The 21,249-nt window shown below is 39.9% G+C and overlaps 2 protein-coding genes across 2 annotated transcripts in view; one reads left to right on the forward strand and one right to left on the reverse strand.

The window, feature by feature from the left end:
• MYO1E (myosin IE) overlaps positions 1-21,249 on the forward strand; it is a 191,205-nt gene that overhangs the window by 43,509 nt on the left and 126,447 nt on the right. Inside the window, exon 2 of the mRNA XM_051796391.1 lies at positions 19,895-20,012. The gene's annotated coding sequence lies outside the window, so the exon portion shown is untranslated. The remainder of the gene's footprint in view (positions 1-19,894; positions 20,013-21,249) is intronic.
• Positions 1-21,249, reverse strand: part of CHRNA7 (cholinergic receptor nicotinic alpha 7 subunit) — a 39,739-nt gene that overhangs the window by 12,270 nt on the left and 6,220 nt on the right. The window contains exons 3-4 of the mRNA XM_051796467.1: positions 5,409-5,453; positions 3,126-3,235 (exon numbers count right to left, since the gene is read on the reverse strand). Of these exons, the coding sequence (XP_051652427.1) occupies positions 3,126-3,235; positions 5,409-5,453 (155 nt within the window). The remainder of the gene's footprint in view (positions 1-3,125; positions 3,236-5,408; positions 5,454-21,249) is intronic.

Here is a 21,249-nt window from a genome sequence, read left to right on the forward strand (position 1 = left end):
AACTCAACCAGCCAAATTCAGGATGTAAAAACCTCCATGCCGTACAAATTCCTTGTAAAGCAGAAGGTAATGACTCCTAGACTAGATTCCCTTCTGTTCCTCTGGAGCAGAGGGCAGTTAAGCACCGGGGAGTTGCTTCTAAGACCTTGCTGCTGTTTCTGGTAACTGGCAAAAATATCATTTTTGAAAGAACACAAGTGATGAAGCACCTCAATTTTTCATTGCCACATGACTTTGCCTTTCCTAAGACACATTCTTAAAAGAATATCCAGTGGTACTCAGATTCAAAGATGAAATTCTTTTTTCTGAAAAAGGGGGATATGTGTTTTTCTAAGTCATGTTTCTGATTGTTTTATGAAGTGCACTGCTTCAACTGGGAATGCACAAGTGACTGAGCCTGTGCTTGATGAGACTTTGGACTGAAATGTGATGACAGAAAACTATTTCTGCTACACTTCTTCTTCAGGGTATAATGACTTGAAAGCAGATATTGATTGCAGCACAGTGAGATGGCAAAGCTGTACCTAGCAGATAGAATCCCACTGGGACCTATCTGGAGAATCTCAGGTTTATAAAACTGGAAAAATGAAACTTAAAACGAGATGTAACTACCACAATTCTTGTTATTCCATGAAGTACCAAACACTATGTGGCTGTTTGGAAAATAATTCTACCAGAAATGAGCACTTTTAATAAGCCTAGTAAAAAGTGGAAGAAAGCTATACATGACATTAGCACAGTCAATCCTGGAATTTGTACACAGGCCAAGATTTTCTTCCCTCAAAAAAATTACAGATTAACTGGCCCTGCTCTCCTCACAATAGACTGGATGTAAAATTTAATACAGCTGCCACAATTTCTCTGTCCTGGGCTGCAGCAAGATGTGTAAGGATTCAAGACATAGTGAAACATGCATTCATTAAGATGGAAAGTGAATTTATAGTTCATTAATTTCTTTGTAACTGCCGATGCATGTCCCTAGTGAAGCATATAGCAATTGAAAGCATCTATCTCAAAATGGCATGTCACTATACGAGAGCATTGTAATATTCCCAGTGTAATTTCATACAGGAATAAGAATTTGTTTTAAATAGCTTTGCTCTCTGACTAAACTCTGAATAAGAATTTTGGATTAAATGTGAGTTTGAAATAGAAGCACTATAGAATAATTAATTCATGACTGTGCCACAGTTAGCAATCCAAGGATTTGAAAACCTATATTAACAGAAAAATTGTGGTTTCAGGTTTTCAGGTTATTGTCACCCTTCTCATTCTATAAAGCACTTCAGCTACAGGTAGTATGTATATATCAATATTACTAATTTCTAAAATACTACCCTTTCATTTTGGATATACTTACTTAAATATTGTAGCCTAAATTCTTGGACACATTGAATGTCTCCCTCAGGTCTGTGATTTATGTGAGGAAGAATATTGTCATACTCAGTCTTTTGGGAACCTCTAAACTGCTGTTGTAGAGTACCAATTTTATGGCATACACAGTGTGTTATTCAGCAGGAGAATGGAAATGAAGGTGTGATTTGTCAGATTCTCCCAGGAACACTGCCATTGATGGAATCAAGTTAGCTAGGGAAAACTGCTCAAGAAAACAAATTTGCATTGAAAGATACGTTAAACAAGATTAATGTTGCTAAAACCCACCTGTCCTGGGTATCAGGCTGCTCCATTTTGTGCACAGAACTTTTGAAAGGTTTTTTTAGGTTGGTTTATGGACAACTTAAGCACTCATTGCTTAAACCAGAACCAAAGAGTAAATCAGCCAGGCAGTTCCCCTAAGGATGGTGAACTCTACTGGAGATCACCCCAAATCCTTTAGTGTCAGTTGTACCTCCAGGAGAAGCACTGCCAAGAGCACAGCAGCAATGCAGGCCCTGGAGAGAAGTCCCCAAGGGAATGACAAATGCTGCCACTGGGAGCTGTTATCCCACTCTTACAACTCAACAACACCTGTGACAGTGACATTGCTCACAAAGGTGGTCACCAAAAAGGAGCACAACTGCAGCTGACACACTGGGTGCAGCTGTTCTCTAAGTCTTGTTGCAACAAAAAGCAGCTCCTGAGGTGGGAAGAGGGAGTCATGTTGATAACACACAGCATGGGGTGTTCTTAGTGGGCACATGGCAGAGAGACAGAGGGAAAAAAACCATCAGGAAGACAAAGGGTTCATGTCACCTGCACAGGCAAAAACCCCCCAACGTGCCCTGGCTGCCACAGCAGAGCCAGTGCAACATGTACAGAGCAGATGGAAGTTCTTCCCAGTTCCTGGGAACAGCAGACGAGCCCCAACAACGGCAGAAAAAGGCACATTATTGACAAGCAGGCAGCTCTCAGTGCTTTGTCTTGTTAAACTAAATAAATTCCACAATGGGAACTGCCATGTAATGGTGCAGCCAAAGAATCTCTCAATGTCAGCCAAAGGTTCTGCAGTGGATTGATGGCAATCTGTGTGTCCCTGAAATAGGCCCAACTCAGAGCAGTTTGAAGAGGACAGCAGCAAATCTCACAGCTATTTTTATAGCAGGAAGAAAGAGTGACACCCCAACTGGACATGGAAAAATGCAAAGATCCTTATTGGCTTTACCTGTCCTATCCATAGTGAAACCCAAATAAAACTAGACAAGCATTCAAATGTCAGATTTGAATTCACCAGTAAACTTTTAGACCAAACAGTTTCAGAAAAATTATCACTACTTGTACTATTAAACACAGCCAGAAAATCTGCTTTTCTTATCATCTCACAAAAGCCAACCAACTATAGTTGGTGGTGGGGATGATGTTGTTATTTATGAAGTATTTGCAGATATGACCTTCTGTTATGTAAACAGGAGACTGGTAATTTTCCAATATTCCAAAAACCTGGCAAGTTTTGGAAAAGTATGTAAAAACTTAGACATTTTGCTGGGATGATTATGTCATTTACCTTGCCTTATCTCTGTGACTGGACAGGGTGCTACATAACCTCACCTAGACTCACTTTTCCATGAAAGGTTGGAGCAGCTGAACTTTCAGGGTTCCTTCCAACCTGGGCTATTCCGTGATGCTATGATTCTATATGATCTTCTCTCCTTCCCCATGTAAAAAAATGGAAAAAAAAGTGTGTCTACCTGTTATAGAGAAGAATATCAGGCTTCCAAATCAGTCCATCTGGGAAACGGACGTTCTTCACTCCCGGGTACTCAGACACATTCCACTGTAGATAATGATCTGTCCAGTACTAAGCCAGACACACAAAAAGTGGGTTAAGTCATCTCACCCACTGGTTCACTGTAGTTCTCTAGGGACTGGATAGACTAAAACAATAGGTGTTCTCTTGGTTCTGGTTAGCTTCAGGCAGTGAAATGTTTTCGAAGGGTGAATTAGGCCATGAACAGCTCAATGGAACACATAAAAACCTCATTTTCAATTCCCACTGCAGGGCACAAAACAGCCTATACAAGATCTGGGGTGCTTGTGTTTTACTGTTCATGCTGTCTCAGGTGCCAGTTTGGGGTTGAATTGCTTTTCTAATTCACACAGTTACTACTTCTCTTTTTTTTTTTCATAAATTTTAAGTGCATTTTTACATTTTTACTTATTTCAGAGAACAGTAAAATGACATACATTTACCTTAAGCATGCTTTGAATCTGTCTAGTACCCCATTAATAGACAGTTCATAAGCAAACACTTTTTTTTAATGTGTGCATAGGCCAAGAACAGTGGCTACATTTTTTGCAGTAACCAAGTGGTCTGCTCATTGCAGTCTTAACACGTCCCATATCCAGTATGGGCTAAGGTGAATAAATCAAAAGAAATGGAGAATGTATAAAATAATCAAGAATTTCCTTGGGGGGAAAAACCAATCTCAGAAAGGATAAGGATGCTATGGGATAAAAGAGAAGGAAAAGAAATGATAGCTTTTTGAGTATGAATTGTTGTCTGTTTTCCTGGTAAGAAATCATAGCAACTATAGTCATTGTAGCTCAAAGCCAAAAACATATTATATTTGACAGTTTTAATCTTACTGTACAACAGGCCTGTAAAAAAAACACGAGTTGAATGCTTCTTCCATGTCAGATTTTCTTTGTGAATAAATGGAATAGCCATGATACCCTTTATAGGGTCACCAGTGATACACATATATATCACTCATTTGTTTCCTAAGGCCTAGCACAGTGCAAGACAGGTGCCCTATATAAAATGTTACAATAAAAGAAAAAGTAATACACTTAAACTGATTGAGCTGGTTAAAGAAACTGAAAGGTGTAAAGTTTTTGCAGAAGCAGAGAGATTGCCTGGAGTAATAAAAACCTTCTGTAAACCTTTACTTCACCCAAACAGTGTCAGGGATTTAACTAATGGCAAATTCTCATCCTGGCTACCACAGATGGAGAAAGCTCCCCATATCACCCTGTGTCTGTAGAGTACAAAGTCATGGCATAAATGGAGTCAGAAAGTTAAGAAGCATCTTGTTAAGTCTAAGGGATAATTTAACCTTTCAGAGAAAAGAATTTCAAAATGCCCTCACAAAATTCTTGAACAGCCTATTATTTGTTCCATTTATTAACAAGTGAGTGCAAATTAACTCCTGTCCAGCAATGCCATGAGTTAATGTGGACAAAGTTCTCATCTGGGGCATCCAGTGGTAGCAATAGATAGGGGTAAGTAGTAAGGGAGCATATCAAATTCTGTGACAATTTATGCCAACTAAGAATTGCAACAAAAAGGTAAAATAAAGCTACTGTTCAAAAAATGACCACCCTATGTGGGCAAAACAAGCTGGGAAACCAGGAAAAATTATACTATTCCCAGCTGGACATTAAGAAACTGATGTTCCAGTTCCTCTGGCAGCTTCTCAAGGAGACAGTCAACAGAGCAAGTGGGATGCAGGGACACTCATGAGGACAGTGGCAGCAGCTCTCAGGGATAATGAACCTCTTTGGAACCATTTTTCCCCATATCAGAAGAGTCAGCTGCCAATTTTCAGAGTGCTGGTCAGAACAGCTAATGCAGATGAAATGCAGTTCTTGCATGTTCTCTGTCACCATCAGGTGATTTACCACAACATCATGGCTTTGTTGAAGTGAGTGAAAGGCACCTGCACCTGCAGTTGCTCAGCCTGGGACTCTCAGGTCACCACTACCCTATGACAAGGAAGACTTTAGTGTGACTGAATCAACTACAATGAGTTCATAACTTATTTAGATGTAGTGACTCAAATTCTTTAAAGTTCTCAGAAACACCTGAAACATCTAGACCTAAAGCTCAGCCTTACAGTTTGCCATTCAGTTTAGCTTTGTCCACTGAGCAGCAAGACATAGAACAAAAGCCTGAGAGTTTTCTAAAATTCAAACCTCTTACCAGATTAAACTCAAATATGAAAGGGGGAAAAACTTGTTTCAAAACTTACCATTTGTAGCCAGATATTTGTTGTTAATACTTGATTCTTTTCATCCTGGGTGAAGAAGAAGGAGAGGAAGAAGCAAAATAAAACCAACCACAGCTTAGTACCATACAGATAAAACAACACCAGTAAATATATTTGACTGTTATAAAATAGCCAGTTGTGCTAAGGTACCTTTCAAAGCAAAGAGAATCACTGCCTCTCACTTAATGCAACAGAAGTTTTCACAGCCAATGATGTTTTAATGTTATTTCACAGGTAATGATGTTTTAATGTTATTTCATATTAGCACTGTCAGTCAAACTGTTTCCTGAGTCCTTCTGCCAGACTCTTCCCTGGGGCTCCCTCTTCCATAAGGAATCTCCAAAGGCAAGGCAGATCACAGTGGGAGGTGCCTGTTTCACCTCTGTGAGAGGAGCAGCCCTCTCACTAATTAACCTCATACACCAGACATCTGCAGGTAGCAGAAAAAGCAGTGAACAAATAAAGTGGGACTAAGCTCAGATGATGTGTTGGGGCCACACTGAGCAGGTTCTCAGCAGGCCAGTAGCACCACTGATCCCAGTGGAACTGTACAAAAAGTGTTGTATCAGCTTTACCAGAAAACTCTTGTCAGGGCAGAATATTACTCTTCTGCCTGGAACAGTTCCAGTTTGAAGGCCTTTCCCCTTGCCTCTTGTGACTATTTGATGTAAGCTCAGGTGACACAATTGGCATCTTAATGCTAAAGGTAATTAAAGAGTTTAATTATTCACTTCTCAGACACAGGAAAACATTGGTGACCTTTTCCTGTGGAGGCACCATCTCAGTATCCCCCTGGGTTGTGTGAAGCTGATGGAATATCCCATATACAGTCAGTATTACACATTCTCCAGTCTGAACACACAGTCCCTGTAACACCAGTCAAAGCTCCACTTACACTCTAAGGAAGTGTCTTAGGAAGTTCAGTCCCATGTGCAGCAGCAGCTGCCAGAGCTGTTCGTATGTCTAGACCTCTGAACTTAAATCTGTCACTCTTGAGCTTAAATGTTGTTCCTAAATGCCCAAAGATGGCTAAAAAATATTTAATTGCATTTTGTACCATAAAACCAGCTCTTTTTTTGTTAATACAATTTACTAACAGTCAATATTTTTTACTCTTGCTGTTGCTTTTGTGAATTTATAACTGAAGAGAGATCCTGAGAGGCCTTTAATTGAAGCCATTTTAGATCAGCACAATAGTAGAAAGTTACACAGCATGTAAAATCAAGTACTCTGCAAGGGATAATGCCATTTTTAAAGAAAAGGAAGCCTTTTGAGAAGCAGCATCAGTAAATATATAGCAGGGTTGCTAGGTTGTGTATAATCACAACTAAATATACAATATACAAACAAATAGAAATATTTTAGATAAAGATCAGTAATGTGCATGAATAAAACCTGCCCTCAAATGCACACTCTTATCTTGCTTTAAAATGAAAAGTAAAATAAAAAATATAAATAAGTACAGACCATAGCTAGTGGTTTAGCACCTTTCCTCTATATTTTCTGCTTCATCACCTCCACGAACCTCAAGTGAGCATCTCATTTAAATGGCACCCTAGGGAAACAGTCTAACAATTTAGTTTCAGAAATCCATTATTAAACTGCATTGAATTTTCATGCTGAAGGCATTGCTGAAGATGTCAGGCAAAGCAGTAATTAATTTGCAATAGTAGCTGTTATTCTCTACCATATAAACATTCATTTGGAGCCTCTCTCAGCAACAACCTGCTTATGGCTCTAGAGCACAACAAAACTAGTTTGCATGGGGGTTTTGATTCATGACTAAAGAGCAATCCTTGAGAAATCGTTCATATCACCGTGAATTAAATTCTATCGAGAAGTGTTGCACACTAAGGACATGTAAAATGTTTCTATTCATCACAGCCAATTTTAATCAGAGGTAAATACCACCAATGGTTACTTAACATCCAGAGTTTGACAGCATTTTCTCAAAGCTCTGTGTGCTGTCCCAGATGAACCTGACAAGTTCCTATAATGCAATATCTCAGGTATTGCATGTGAGCAAAGCCAAGAGCAGCACTGCTGGGTGGCTTCTCTGCACAGCACACAGTAGTTGTGTTGCTTTGCATAACTGGCTACTCAGGAGTGCAGAGCGATTCCGAACCCATTATGTCGTGGGAAGCTTGTTTCAGGGTTATTAGCTGAATGGCACGTCCTCCTGCATGGTTAAACTCTGAGTTAAACTCACATTTTATTGCCAGTGTGATCTCTTTCTACACACGAATGGCCCCAGCTTTAAATTAGTGATGTTTCAGAAAGTCTCTTTTAAGTAGCAGGGAAAAATTGAACTAAAGCAGGAGTGATGCTGCTGCTTCAACTATTGATAGGCCATGGGGAGATCTGTCAGCCCTGAGCCCACAGCACAGGCACAGGGGCTATTTTAGGAGTACCAGGATGGAGCTCCACTATCAGCCAGTGCACATCACAGAACCAGAGCCATCACTGAGCAGTCAAACCAGCACAGCTGAGGGCGACAGCAGACTTTTAAACCAGCTGTGCTGCTGGCAGAATGATTCAGCTGCCACTGCCAGGCAGCTGGACACCGGCAGAGTTACCATGGGTTTGCCTGCAGGAGACCCTGCAGACACGTTCTGAAAGCCAGGAGTTACTCTGAAGTGTGATCTTTCCCTCAAACCTACCCAGGAGAAGCTATCCTGAGAGCACTGACTCAAACAGAACTTGTGTAGTGAACACGAGCCCTAAGTAAGAAATGTGTTAACTCTTGGCTTTCAAAAGGATGTCAGCACATGTAGTATCCACACTAGAAAAGTTATGCAGGAAAAAGCAAGGGGAGAAAGAAGTAAAATAAGCCTGCATGCCAACAGACTGGCAGGCAGTGATGTGCAGAACCTGGCAAGAGACACGTGCTTCCCAGAAAACTTGCATGAGGTGACTGAAGTCTATTAGCTGTAATTCTTGCACTTCAAATCCAGATTCTTTATTTTAACACGGTTGAATCTCACCTAAATTACAGAAAAAGTAACGGCTCTTTGAACTCGGCTTCAATTACTTTGAACCTTAATAAAAGGCTTTGTAAAAACATTTTAAGATATCACCTGTTACAGCATAATGCTGAGTTCCTGAAGCTAATAATTGTAGTCTGAAGTTAAAAATAGCCTGGCAGCCACTGAGAGACATGTAAGACACTCCCATTACAGATTTTCACTTTTATTTGCTTGAATGTCATCCTACTGAAAGCAGCAGGTTAGTCAGTTCATTAGCTCTTATTGTCTCAGCACTTGCTCATTAAACATTCCCAACATCATTTGGTTCACAAAGCCAAATTACCTGTGCCTAATGACATTTTCTCCCCCATCATTTAAAACCCTGTTATGTCTAGTTTCTGCTTCACCTAGCTTGGGGTTTTCTTCCTGTTCATTTTTAGGGTCATTTACTGAGCTCACTAAACTGTATCAAGTGAAAAAGCCTGAATTTTTATAGGATTAGTGCTGAGAGGGTGGGCTGGAGGGTGGGTTAAGCCTCATAAAATGGCCAGGTGACAAAAGATTGATGCTGTGTCCACACTTCAGGCAGCCACAATGGCAAGATGAATGTGAGATCCTCAAAACTTACGGAGAGCAGAGAAAGGGCTGGACTTGTGCATTCCTGCCCGTCGTCCTGGTGCACACCAGCACCCTGTGGCCAACCTCCAGGAGGCCAGAGCAGGCTGTGGTCCAGCTTCACCCACCTGCATCCTGTCTGAAAGCCCCATAGTGGCCTCCTAATCTTCATAACACTAAGGCTACACAGGGGTCTACTGCACTTCTCCCCTCCTCACATGCCAAGGTCAAAGCAAAACCTTTCTGTTAAAGGTGGCTCAAGGCTTCTTAGTACTGCAGGCAACATTGAATTTTGCTGTCTCAGGGGTGAGGATAAAAATCAGTTACTTAAAAAAACCAGCCTGGAGCTTCTGCAAGGACACTGAAATGAAGATGCAGCTGCTTGCTGAGGACCACTCTGATCATCCAGAGGTGGGAGCTGCAGCACCAGCAAGTCTTGATTCTGAAGAACACAGTAGAGGGTTCAGAGTGGGGCTGCCCCACTGTGAGTTTGCAGTCATTACTCCCAAAGCCTAAGCATCACCCACATTGCTAAAAGGCAAGATAAATTAAAATGCAAATTTGAATGGAGTCAAGAATTTTGGGGGAGGCTGCACAGAAAAGCTACACCACAGGGTTGTCAATGTGAAATAGGTTTCTCAAGCAACATCAGGATGAAGAAAAAGGCAGTGTACAGGATTAGTGAAATGAAAGAAATTTGAACTCCTGATATCTCTTCCCCACCTGACTTCCCTTTCACCATGAAAGGAATAGGTTACTGCAATTTCCCCTCATTTCTGCAGTAGTCAGCAAGAGACCTTTTTATCACAGGAAAATGGTTTTGACTCAGCTTACAGCACACATTTCCAATTATGCAGAAAATGTTGTATAAACAGGCATTACCAGTGTATAAATAATATTAATAATATTCCATGATCCAGTATGTGAGATTCAACAGCAGGAACAGACCACAGAATGTTTCTGATTTCTTGAAAATAGGTGCAAAAAACAGAAAATGATTCAATAAAATGTCAGAAGTGGAAAATAAAAATTTTCACTGTTTCACTGCATTTTTGAGACCACTTCAAACTTGAACACACATTTCTATTTGGTGATCTAAATTTTGCCATGTTGGTGACATTTTTGTATGAAAGGAGAGCTCTGGCATCTATGACTTAATCTTGTAGTGGTACAACCCACTCCTGGGAAGCAACACTCCTTCAAAATCACAGCAGCTGTTGCAAACTGTTGTTCAAAGGGAGTTTAAGATGATGCATCATTTCACTGCCCAACCAATGGTGCACCAATCCTGCATGCCTTGGCCTTGCTTTAGACCAGCCTTACATCAGCTGCTAATTTGCCCTGATTCTGTTGGTGCTGAGCAGCTCCTGAAAGTTGCTCTTCATTATTTTATACTCAGCTCTGATCCAGTGACGTCAGTGAAAGCTGAAGTGTTTAGGACATCACCTTCTTTTCCACATTCCACTTCAAAGCCAAATTCAGCCTCGAGGCACCTTCACAGCTTGGCTGATACCTGCCTAACTCTTCTCACCTGCTAACTCAGACTCTGGCTCCTTCAGGTCTTTAGGGATGAGGCATTGCAGCTGTGCTCAGGATTTAGTTAAATATCTCCTGTAGCACTAAGCTGAGTTTTGCAGTTAAATCTCTAAAATCCAACCAGAAGACATCCTCCTTACTTTGTGTGCTTCTTAATCTTTAATTTCTTCTAGCTTTTTTTTAATCAAAGAATTAAACTCTAAAGGCCAACCAAAACGTGAGTACTTAATTCAAGTGAAATTTGAAAACTTCTTTTCTATTCAGCTTTTATGTTTATTAGATTTGTGATGGATGGCATGGGAATGGCTCTTGATACTCTGCATGCTTGAAGGTCCCTGAAATAGAGAACTGCTCAGATTGCTACCTTTATCCACTTTAATTTGTTAAGAAATCTGACTTTGGACTGTAATGAGGAGCAAGGCAATAAATGGCTATTTTGGGACTAACTGAGATATTTAGACTTATAGATGGGAAACAAAGTTTCCCTGTAGGGACACCCCCTCCTCACTCTCCCCCAGTCCCTGCTTTCATTTGATGCAGTGAGTAAAGTTAAAGTCCTCTAAATCTTTAGCATTTTCCTGGTTTGGGCTGGTTTCACTTATTCAATTGTTCTTATTTCAACCCACAAGGTTTATCTTTTCTTTCCAGTTCTCCTCCCCAGCAGGGGAAGAGTAGCTGAAGAGTATTTGTGAAAGAGTTGAATCCAAAGTGTTAGGGTTAAGGACTGTTGGATGTGTTGGCTCAATTTTGTAAAAAAATTTAAAATACTTGTAGGAGAGGGTCATTTTTAATCCAGTGAAGTTTCCTGCATGGGATGGGCAGGATTAAGGTCTGACTCTGAACTCTCATTCTATTTATTTGTTATTTTGTTTTAGAGCCATGTCCTACATTCAGTAGCTCCTCTGCCTGGCCATATTTACTAGATCTCTTGTATAAATTAAGGAGTGGGCCACACTTACTAGAAATAGTGCTGGATCAACCAAACATTCCAGCTCAAGTAACCTCCCCTTAGCAGAGTGCTCTTCTTGCTGTCACTTCAATTCTGTGCAGCTTCTCACCTTCAAAATATGACCTATCTTCACAAATGTTTCCTTAATCAGCATGTTAATATTTAAAGTTCATTCTATGGAAGCTTTATTTCAAAGCAAATCTACTTAAAACATTTTCCTTTCAAATGCACCCATCCAGGCTGGCCTACATATATACCTGTAATGCCATTTTGTTTGTTATTTATGGTATATGATCCTTAGTGCTTGTTGAACATTTTCCTGTCTTGACAGTTTGCAAACATGTCCCTTCCATCAGGAACATGTGAAATTTTTCAGACTACTTGTTATCCTTTGGGGGTTTTTAATTAAATTATTATCAATGTGAATATATGAGTAGAAAATCAACAAATTGTTTGGGAGGTTTTTTTGGTAAAATTACTTTGTAAATCTTCCTTCTAACCTACAAGCACATTGTTTTCAGCAAATTAGACTAGACTGGCTATAGTTCTGGTCTGCTTTTAACACTTGAGCCAGCACATATTTAATACAAGGTATGCTGTGAGTTTACATAGCTACAATTCAGACTTAGTGACTTATGTGCAAGTCTAAAAAAATGTGGATTTTCAGGAATGTGTTGTGCCTGGGTATTGAAGCCTGGAGTTCCTCTGTCCCATGCACTGTTCAGCTCCACAAAAAGGAGAGAAACAAGAGTAAAGTAAACCTGAGTACAACCGACAAGTATGCTTCTGCTTATAGCTAAAGTTCTGTGAAAGTTGAAAGGTTTCTAGAGTTAAAATGCCAAAATGCTACTAGAGCATTCTGTGCTGCTGGAATAAGAGTAGATGCTCATTTTGAACGTCTCATTTTTTTCTCAAAATAAAAATTAGAAAAATATAATTTGAATTTTACTTGAGTTAATGTTGGGTTTGGAGTATGAGATAAGGAGTCTGATTGTTTTGCTTGACTTAATTCAGGTGAAATTCTGAGGGGGTTGTTTATTTTGCCTTTTTTTTTCCTCACTTGTGCCATGTGTGCTTTATTTTGCAAGTCTGAAAAAGGGCAGCAGTTTCTCCACACCAACTAATCTTACATACCCTTCCAAGAAGCATTTGCTTTCTCCTCAGTTACTTTATCTTGCTTTGAAAGAAAGGCAGAGTTTGCTCAAAACATCCCCAGGTCTCCCCAGACAGAGGCAAATCTTACACAGCAGAAAAGCTGTTGCAGAAAGAGCATAACCAGCCAGCTGAGCTCTGAGCAGAGCTCCTGGGTGAGGAGCCTTAGAATGGGGGAAAGTCTTTGTGTTCCAGACACTCTCTGCCAAGTTTGCTGACCACTCACTGCACCAGGGCTTTGTCCTGGCAGGGGCTGGAGATGTATTTTCACCAACTTTCAGAGAAAAGAAATGGAGATTATAAATATGTGTAAGAGCCTCATGAGGTACCATTCTTGTTACCATGGGGACATAATTGTAACAGCAGCCTTTTTTCTTGTTTGTTTGTTTTTCCCCCCAGTACATCATTGTTAATAAGAGATTGTATTTAGATATGAAAACATTCATCTTTGCAAAGACAAGCAGGGATGAGGTGTATGAAATGAGCAGAGCAGAGCCAATAACATACTTCAGCACATCTTGTGTGAAAAAATATTTGTTGAAGAGCAATATGGGGAGGTTGCATTTTTCAAGTTACCTCGTGAATTCCCACGAGTCACTGTAGGTTTCACTCCGTTCAATTGTTAAATATAGTATAAAGCTTCAAGTGCAGTCACACTTATCACAAGCATGCAAAGTAATTACTGTGTTCAGCTGCTTTATTTACAAATAATTCTTCATTCCTTTGTATTCTACAGGGGCTGAACCCTGAATTAGTGTTAAATACTGGCTCTAGGTGCTGATTAGCACTGCCAGTCTGACACAGACAGGCATCCCAGCTCTGAACACGTGCTGGCATCTGGGAACTACCAACCATTCCACAGGCTAAGAGTGAATGATAGAGCACCCACAGCCCCACTCCTTAGACAGTGTTAAAACTAGAGGGAATCAAAGCCTTTGAACTTGATTTATTTTCCTAGAGGTAGCTGAGAAACACAGCAGTTGAAAGAAGAGGTTGCTACACTCAAACGTAGCAGTAATGCCAGGGCAGCATGATATCAAAGGATGTGACTCTAGTTTTATTCTTGCTAATCAACTTTAAGTCATATTTGACTTTTTATTAAGCCTTTCTTCTCAGAAGGTTTAAAAGTCATATGATAATCCTGTTACAGCTTATATGTTTAGCAAACTGAAATGGAAGGAAAGTGGGTGACTTCAAGGACAGAAGAGAAAATTATGGGAGAGCAAGGAGCTGAACAAAGCTGTCTCTCCCTGTGTGTGATCAGAGCACAGAGCTCCAGCACCACTCTGCTGCTGGCATTCATTTATCCTATTTTTGTGAATAACAGCAACAAATTTCCACACCTAACCATGTTGTCCATCAGCTCACATGCTGAAAACTTTGGGGAACACCAGAGCCACAGAGACAGAGGCACCTTACTGGGACACAACCACAGCTTCAGAGGACAAAGAGCCATTGTTCCCCCCAGAGAGTTCCCTCTAACCATACTATATCCTATCTCCATGTGTAGGCAAATTAAGCAAGAAGTTGCTCCAAAATTCCCATGATATGTAACATAATCCATCATCCTTGATATCTTGGGGTCTCTGCTCACTCCAGGATACAGCACAGACATCACCATGGCAATTAAAAAATTGCCTGGAAAAGGATAGAGAACATTGCTTATCCTGCTGAAGGTCTCTGCAACTCTTGACAGAAGTATTGATAAGACACTTCAATAATTCAAGAAGAGAAGATGAATCAGCATTATGGAAATTCCAGTCCTCTTATACAGGGTCTTAATTTTCAATTTTCCCTAAAAATCTATACAGTCTCCTCTTCTCTTTAATGCCTGTGAAGAATCATTTACAGGTACTGACAAACAAAGCTTAGCTGGAGGAACACATTGATGAAAACCAACTGTGTATCTGTTTCTTCACAACTGCAAGAAGCGCCATGACTGAAATGTCAGAACACCTACACAGTCCTTCAGGCTGCTGTTTTCTGCAACACAAAAGAGCAAACTCTCCTCTCTGAAGAGAACATTTCTGTCTGGTGGGGACAGAGATGGAGTGAGCACTCCAAAATCCATTAAAATACTCATTCAAATTGCTTGAGCTCAGCCAGACTTACCTGTGCTCATTACTACTTCTGACTTCATCCTTGCATTTAGTACTTTGGTGAGGGTGGGTAAAAGGCCTCCTTCATTCCTCTCCAACACCAAACTGACATAACTGTGTAGTTACTGAGAGTAATTAAGGGGATGTCAAGCCCAGAAATATGCTCACACTCGGGACTGAGCACAGAAAAACAAGGCAACAAAAGTTCTAAGTGCTGTATAATTAAACATGTGCGTGGGCCCTCCAACTCTGCACATGGTGATTGCTCCTCTTCCCCTCAGGCTCCTCCATTCTGAGGACCATGGAAGTGATGCAGAGCCAGGATTATAAACCACGCAAATGTGGCTTCTCATCACTACCAGATGATTCTGGAGAGATAAACTGGCTGAATATCATATTCTTATCTTGCTGCCAATGAGCAGCAGTGTGGCTCCATGCCATGCTCTTAGTGCTTCCCAGTTAGCTGTCATTGAAGCCAGGGCTACCAGCCTTTCCTTCTGGCAAAGCAAACCCCAATTTCAGAAAACAGGCGTGAAAATGCAAGCATAACCAAAGGGTAACTCTGAATAGATATTTACTTCAGGCTGCTTCTGGTTATTTTTGGAGAATAATTCTTTTAATTTTGAATAAATTAAAAATAAATTGGTTAACACACTTAAAATAAATTATTCAAGTAATTAAAATTCTAAGTGAGCTTTGAAAGATTTCTTTTTCTATGGAAGCTCATGTACAAATGGGCTCCCTGCTGCCAACCCATTGTGAGATCTTTTTTTTTCTTTCTTTTCTTTTTTTGTAACTCAGATATATTTAGATTGGGAACAGTTGGTTTGTTTAGTGGTCTATTCAGGCAAATATGGTGAAGAGTTCAGGAGAAACTGAAAAATTCACATCTGTATCATCCAAATTTGAAGTAATTAACATTTGAATGTTTTTATGTTAATATGCTGTTCATAGATAGAGAATTGTTTGCTTCCAATCCATTGACAATACTTTGTTCAACTGCTGTCAGCAGTTTTGTAAATGATTCTTTTTGGTAAATTTTTTTTGCAAATTTTTGTAAATTACTGCAAACTTTTGACAGTGTGTGCTGTTCTGAGAGAACAGTGGGCAGTGTACCCACATGGCTCTGAGCAGAGAGCCCTGGATAGGAACAGAGAGCAGAAACAGAAACACCACCTTGCTTTAGTGGCTCTTCCTGCCTTCCCTTGGCACCATCCCTGCCACTGCTGCAGCACATTTCCTGCCAGCCTGCAGCCCCACACAGACCCCAGGGCAGGGCAGAGCCTGTGATGGTGAGTTTGAGATTGCTTTTCCCATCCCACAGCATCTCTAGAAGCCTTCCCTGAAAAGAAATGGGTTCAGCAGGGGCAGCCACCTGCCTCTGAACTCCCTCGTCGTGCACACGGACACTGCAGTCAGAGGCAAAGCAAACAAACAGAACCAAGTCCCAGGTGTCCCTGCACAGAACAGGCTTTGCCAAGGAGCACCAGGTTTATGGAGCACGTAATTGGTCTGGGTGAGCACAAAAACCCGCAGCCAGCAGGGACCAGCTGCACACACAGAGCTGCTCAGGGCTGGCACTGGACCTGCGAGTCCCCCAGGAGCCTGAGGACAGGGAAATAATGTACCAGGAAAAGAGGTCTGGAAATGCTGATGGAATGCTTCATGGAGCAAGATGCTCAGCCAGTGCAGTGTAGCTTCACTGTCAGAGGACAATAACATTTATAAAGAAAAATATGGGGCTTTCAAACATCTCATACAAATTGCCACAAGCTGATCCATATTGGTCAAAACAAAGGATGTGAATTTGTGTGTTAAATAGTGACATCATGTATTGTCTTGGACTTCAATATGACAGACTTCCTAGAAGAGAGGAGGAATTCTGAGTATTACAGGCAATATATTCATTTCAGGCCAAATCTTCTGTGAATTAAAAGCTTTGTGCATTAACTAATCAGACATGACTCCCAGAAATTATGTCTATGTGGTAATTTTGTTTTATTAGCTGATTACTGAGGACTACCAATAATTTCTAGATGAAGCACCTTTGCAAATTCTGTTGTTCTAGTAAGAGGTTCAGTGTAAAATGTGAAGTATTTGTGGTCCCAGTGCTCTACAACAACCAGTCACAATGGAATCTGTTTCCTAGGACCTTAACCCTGCTTTTCACAGTGAGGTTGCAAGCCTTTCTCATCACAAGTGACATACCAGTAGATGCCTACTGACTTTTTAAGTTAGTGGGGCATCCATAGCAATGTAGTTAGAAAACTGAGCTTTTGTGATTTGTGCTGATTATTTGTATCACAAAGAACGAGGAAAAGGTTTCAGAAATTGCTTGGTTTTACTTATATTAAAAAAAAAACCCAACCAAACAGAAAAACCTCAAATGACTTGTATTACTAAAAAGTTCCAAAGATCTTTGGAACCAGAAAGCAGAACAGAAGTTCTGATTTTCACATACAATGAACATCTCTAATGTCCTCCAGCTAACTGTTATCAGGAGGGGTTTTTTATAGCCTTTAGTCAGTGCTTTTCTCCTTCCTGCAAACTGCCTTTAATTAGTGTACACTCATTGCTTCCCATTCCATCCTACACATCCTCCTGTGTTTAAAATATCTTTCCAGATCTAGCACTGTTTGAGCAGACTAGGTAAAAGAGAGATGCTGAAAGAATAATCAAAAAAGCCAGAAGATATTTAGAAGCACAGAAAAAATGGACAAATATCACAGAAATAAGGTTGCAGTTTCTCTTAGTATATCAATATCTCACCACAGTATGGCAGGGAGTGGTGGTGTCTGCTTGTTTAAGTAGATCCATTATCAGAATATTTTAGACTGTTGTTTGAAAAGATCTGTTCTTCATATTTCATGGAAAAGTAGAATACTCTGTTTTGTGTTCTAACCCAGTAACTTTCATGGTATTAAACTAACTAATAATACCAGAAAGCATATCCCAGCACCTTTCCAGTTTCCTAAACTCTCACGAATAAATTGTGGTAGAATGGAAATGGCTACAAGATGAGAGTGTGAACAGTCTCTCCCTTTAGCATGGTGGGAATAAAAATCAGGCAGCAAATTGAGAACAAAATAAAGCTTGGAGAAATGTTTTCTAATGTACACAAATGAATGCTAAAATTAAAAGAATAATGCAGATTTGATGAGCTTCTGCCACAGCCATTGTTTGCAAAGAGGCTGCTGAGGTTTGATAAACAGCTTAGGAACTTGGTTAGCACCATTCTCAATGAGCCTCCTGATTTGGGTTTTTTGTTTGTTTTTCCAGATTTAAATTTCTTTTTACTTTTTTTTTTTGTCTTTTCTTTTTTTGGCGGGGAAGATGTTTGTTTTACAGTCTGTTTCTTTACAGAAGCTGTTCTGCTTCTTTGAAAGGCAGCATAATTTTCTTTTCTGAATTTCAAGACACTTCCCATGACTGTCTTGCCCAGTGGGTCTGGGGGTTTGGGTTGCCAACAGATCCTTATGCAGAGGCTTTGCTGAGCATTGTATGTAAGCCACTGAAATCAGCTGTAATCTCTTCACTGTGTAAAATGAAACAAGGACAAAAACCCTTGAATATCTAAAACTAAGTCACACAAGTAACCAAGGGCAATGTAGGATAAGCAAACTTTGACTTAACTCCAGATGAACGTAACAAAAGTTTGCATGCTTTCATTTTTCCTTTGGACTGCACAAGTGAGTTGAACAGCCTAAAGGAACAGGATTTCTCTTGAGATTCTGCTGCTGCTCACTACATGCAAACAACTATTCAGCACTTTTCTTTCCCCTAACTAGAAATTTAAAGAAAAAGAAACAGGAGAAACCGGAAAATAAGCAAAAACTCTTGTGTAGTAAATGATTTAATTAGAAGCAAATGTCTGGAGGAACCATGAAAGATTCCTGACTAAATGGTGTTATGCAATCTAAGTAAGAACTTCAATATTCATGAAGATAAGTAGCTAAATTCAACTTTCTTAAATAAGTTATTAAATGTTGATTCTTCAGCTAGTAAAAAAAAAAGAATTAAGTAGTTTCTGATCAGAGTAGACCAAAATGATCACATTCATACCCACGAAAATGTTTGTCTTGCTAAAGAAGTCACCAGGTAATATAACATTAACCCAGCATTCTCCCAAGTTTTGCAACATAACTCAGAGAGAGAACTCACTTGGGTTTTTGCCAAATATATAAAATTTTAAGTGAAGAATCACCACGGGTACTTTGTGAGCAGTTTAACCCAATCTAAATCCACAGCAAGTGCAGGTCATCTAGAAAAATGAACACGCCAAGAGTGGATACAGGTAACTGCTCAGTCACAGAGGCACTGGCACAAGCCAGAGCCCAGAAGTCAGTGAGATCATTGAATGACTTTCAGTAGCTGAGTGCCCCCATCAGCTTAGGACACCCCCAAAATGGTGCCCCGAGTTCCACACAGAAAGCTGGTAAAAATTCCAGATTCAAACCAGAAAGCCCCAGAAAACAGTAACATTTCAAACAGTTGCAGAGTAAAGTTGCTAAAATTCCTTAGAAAAATCTAAGAGATGTATTAATGAAAATTAATATCAAAAAGCCATTGGCCTGAACCCACTGCAATAATTCTTTATGCTAAAGTTTTATTTAACACTGTTTTGTAAGTGTCAATAGTTATGACATGAATGACTCTGATGTTAAAAAACTCTAGACTATCAAAATATAGTTAGTTTGTAAATGTTTTGGAACAAAGATGATCTTTTCAGCTGTGTTTACATATCATCTAGTACAGAGAGAGGCTGGACTGTGACTATAATTACAGTTGATGGAACTATAAAAATAATACAAATCTCTCTCCTCATACAGAGGCAGTACTGACCTGCCTTTGATTCCAGTTAGGAAAGCTCTTAGGCATCAAATTAAACTCCTTAAATAAAACCAAAGCCTCCAGCAGATGGATTATTTCCAGTGCATCCAAATATTTCTTAAGCTATAATACTCTAAATTTCACATAATTTAGGCTTTGGGAAAAAAAAAAAAAAGGCAAAAATTGGGTCAAACCAGTCCTTTAACTCTACTTTTATAAGACAGTCTTAAATTCTGGTTTTGCCCCCTGTATTCTATGAAAGCCTCCCAAACTTATGTCATCTGCAAATTTAATAAACATATTATCTATTCTACCTTCCAGATGAAATGAAAGGAAGACAGTGACTCGATGCAGTTTCCTGGGGAATCTCAGCACACAACTAAATCTTACCTTTTGAGAGTGAACCATTGACAGCTACTCTAAGAACAAGTTCTGCCATGTGAGTTTACCTTATTCTTTAGCTTTCTGCTAAGAATGTTATTCAGAAAAGTGGTATTGAAGTCAAAATACATATCTTGCTGAAAATAGTCGAGAAATCTGGAATACTTCACCAAAAGTATCTGTTTGTTGTGTACCCAATTTTATTGAAGAAGGAAAGGTGTATCATTTTTCTAGAAATGTTTTTCAGTGCTGCTCCCAAGTTGGAAGAAGGGCAGTTATGCTTATTTTTTAGGAAAACAAATGTACCATGATGATAGTGAATACTGAAACAGGCTGCCCAGGGAGGCTGTGGGAACTCTCGCTGTGGAAATGGTCAGTACCCGACTGGACACAGTCCTGAGTAACTATTGCAGACATATCTGAAGTAGGGGGGTGAACTAGATGACCTCTGCAGGCCCTTTCCAAACTAAAATAAGATTTTTCTACTCATTTAGATAGCAGTAAAAGTTGAATTTGAAGTGTCACTGTATATCTCAATATATTCCTGTTCTTCATGTTTGTGTCTCTAAGCAGTCATTTGCAGTGTAAATGTGTGACTATTTTACATTTCTGAGGTTTCATCTTCTGACTTTTGGGGCTGGAATACCCTCAGATATGTTTCTCTTAGTTGTATTAACTTACAGTAGATGCAGGTATGTCTATTATAGAAATGTCAGGCTAGGCACAAAATTCATACCCTCGTGATCACTGCATTTGTTTTTCTCTGCCATTTGCTATTCTGTGTGAGGTGTAGCACAGTAGGAACAACACTGCTGTGTCTATTCCCAACATGCCCTCTAAACCAATGGGCAAGGGCTGAATATACTCCTCTGATGCTATTATAGGGAGGGATGTTACAGGAGCAAATAAGAGTATAAGGAGGTATTTACCTCCATATGGTGTTTAAAAATCTGGTGGCTGTAATTTCTTTCAGTGTGGAAATTACATAATATCAGTGTATGTCAAGAATCTGTTTCTCAAAAATGAGTATGCTGGAAGTTTCTCCTAAACATGACTTAGGTTGATACTCCAGGCCAGCACTGAAATCCCAGACAGGCAGAGGCCAAAGAACAGCTTTTTGTGCAGGTTGAGGGGTTTCCATGAGGTGAGATGTAGAGAAAAATAAATAGCTTCTCCACATCCTATTCCTTATTTTTATTGACATTCTACTGAAGGTATGACCTTGAGCAGCCATGACCACCCATTAACCCTCTTCCTCTCCTTCCACTGTCTGCCTCAGTATTGGTCTCTTAAGA

This window comes from Manacus candei, unplaced genomic scaffold (assembly GCF_025592945.1).
Source record: "Manacus candei isolate 608988 ecotype Guabito, Panama unplaced genomic scaffold, ASM2559294v1 h1tg000046l, whole genome shotgun sequence".
NCBI lineage: Eukaryota > Metazoa > Chordata > Aves > Passeriformes > Pipridae > Manacus > Manacus candei.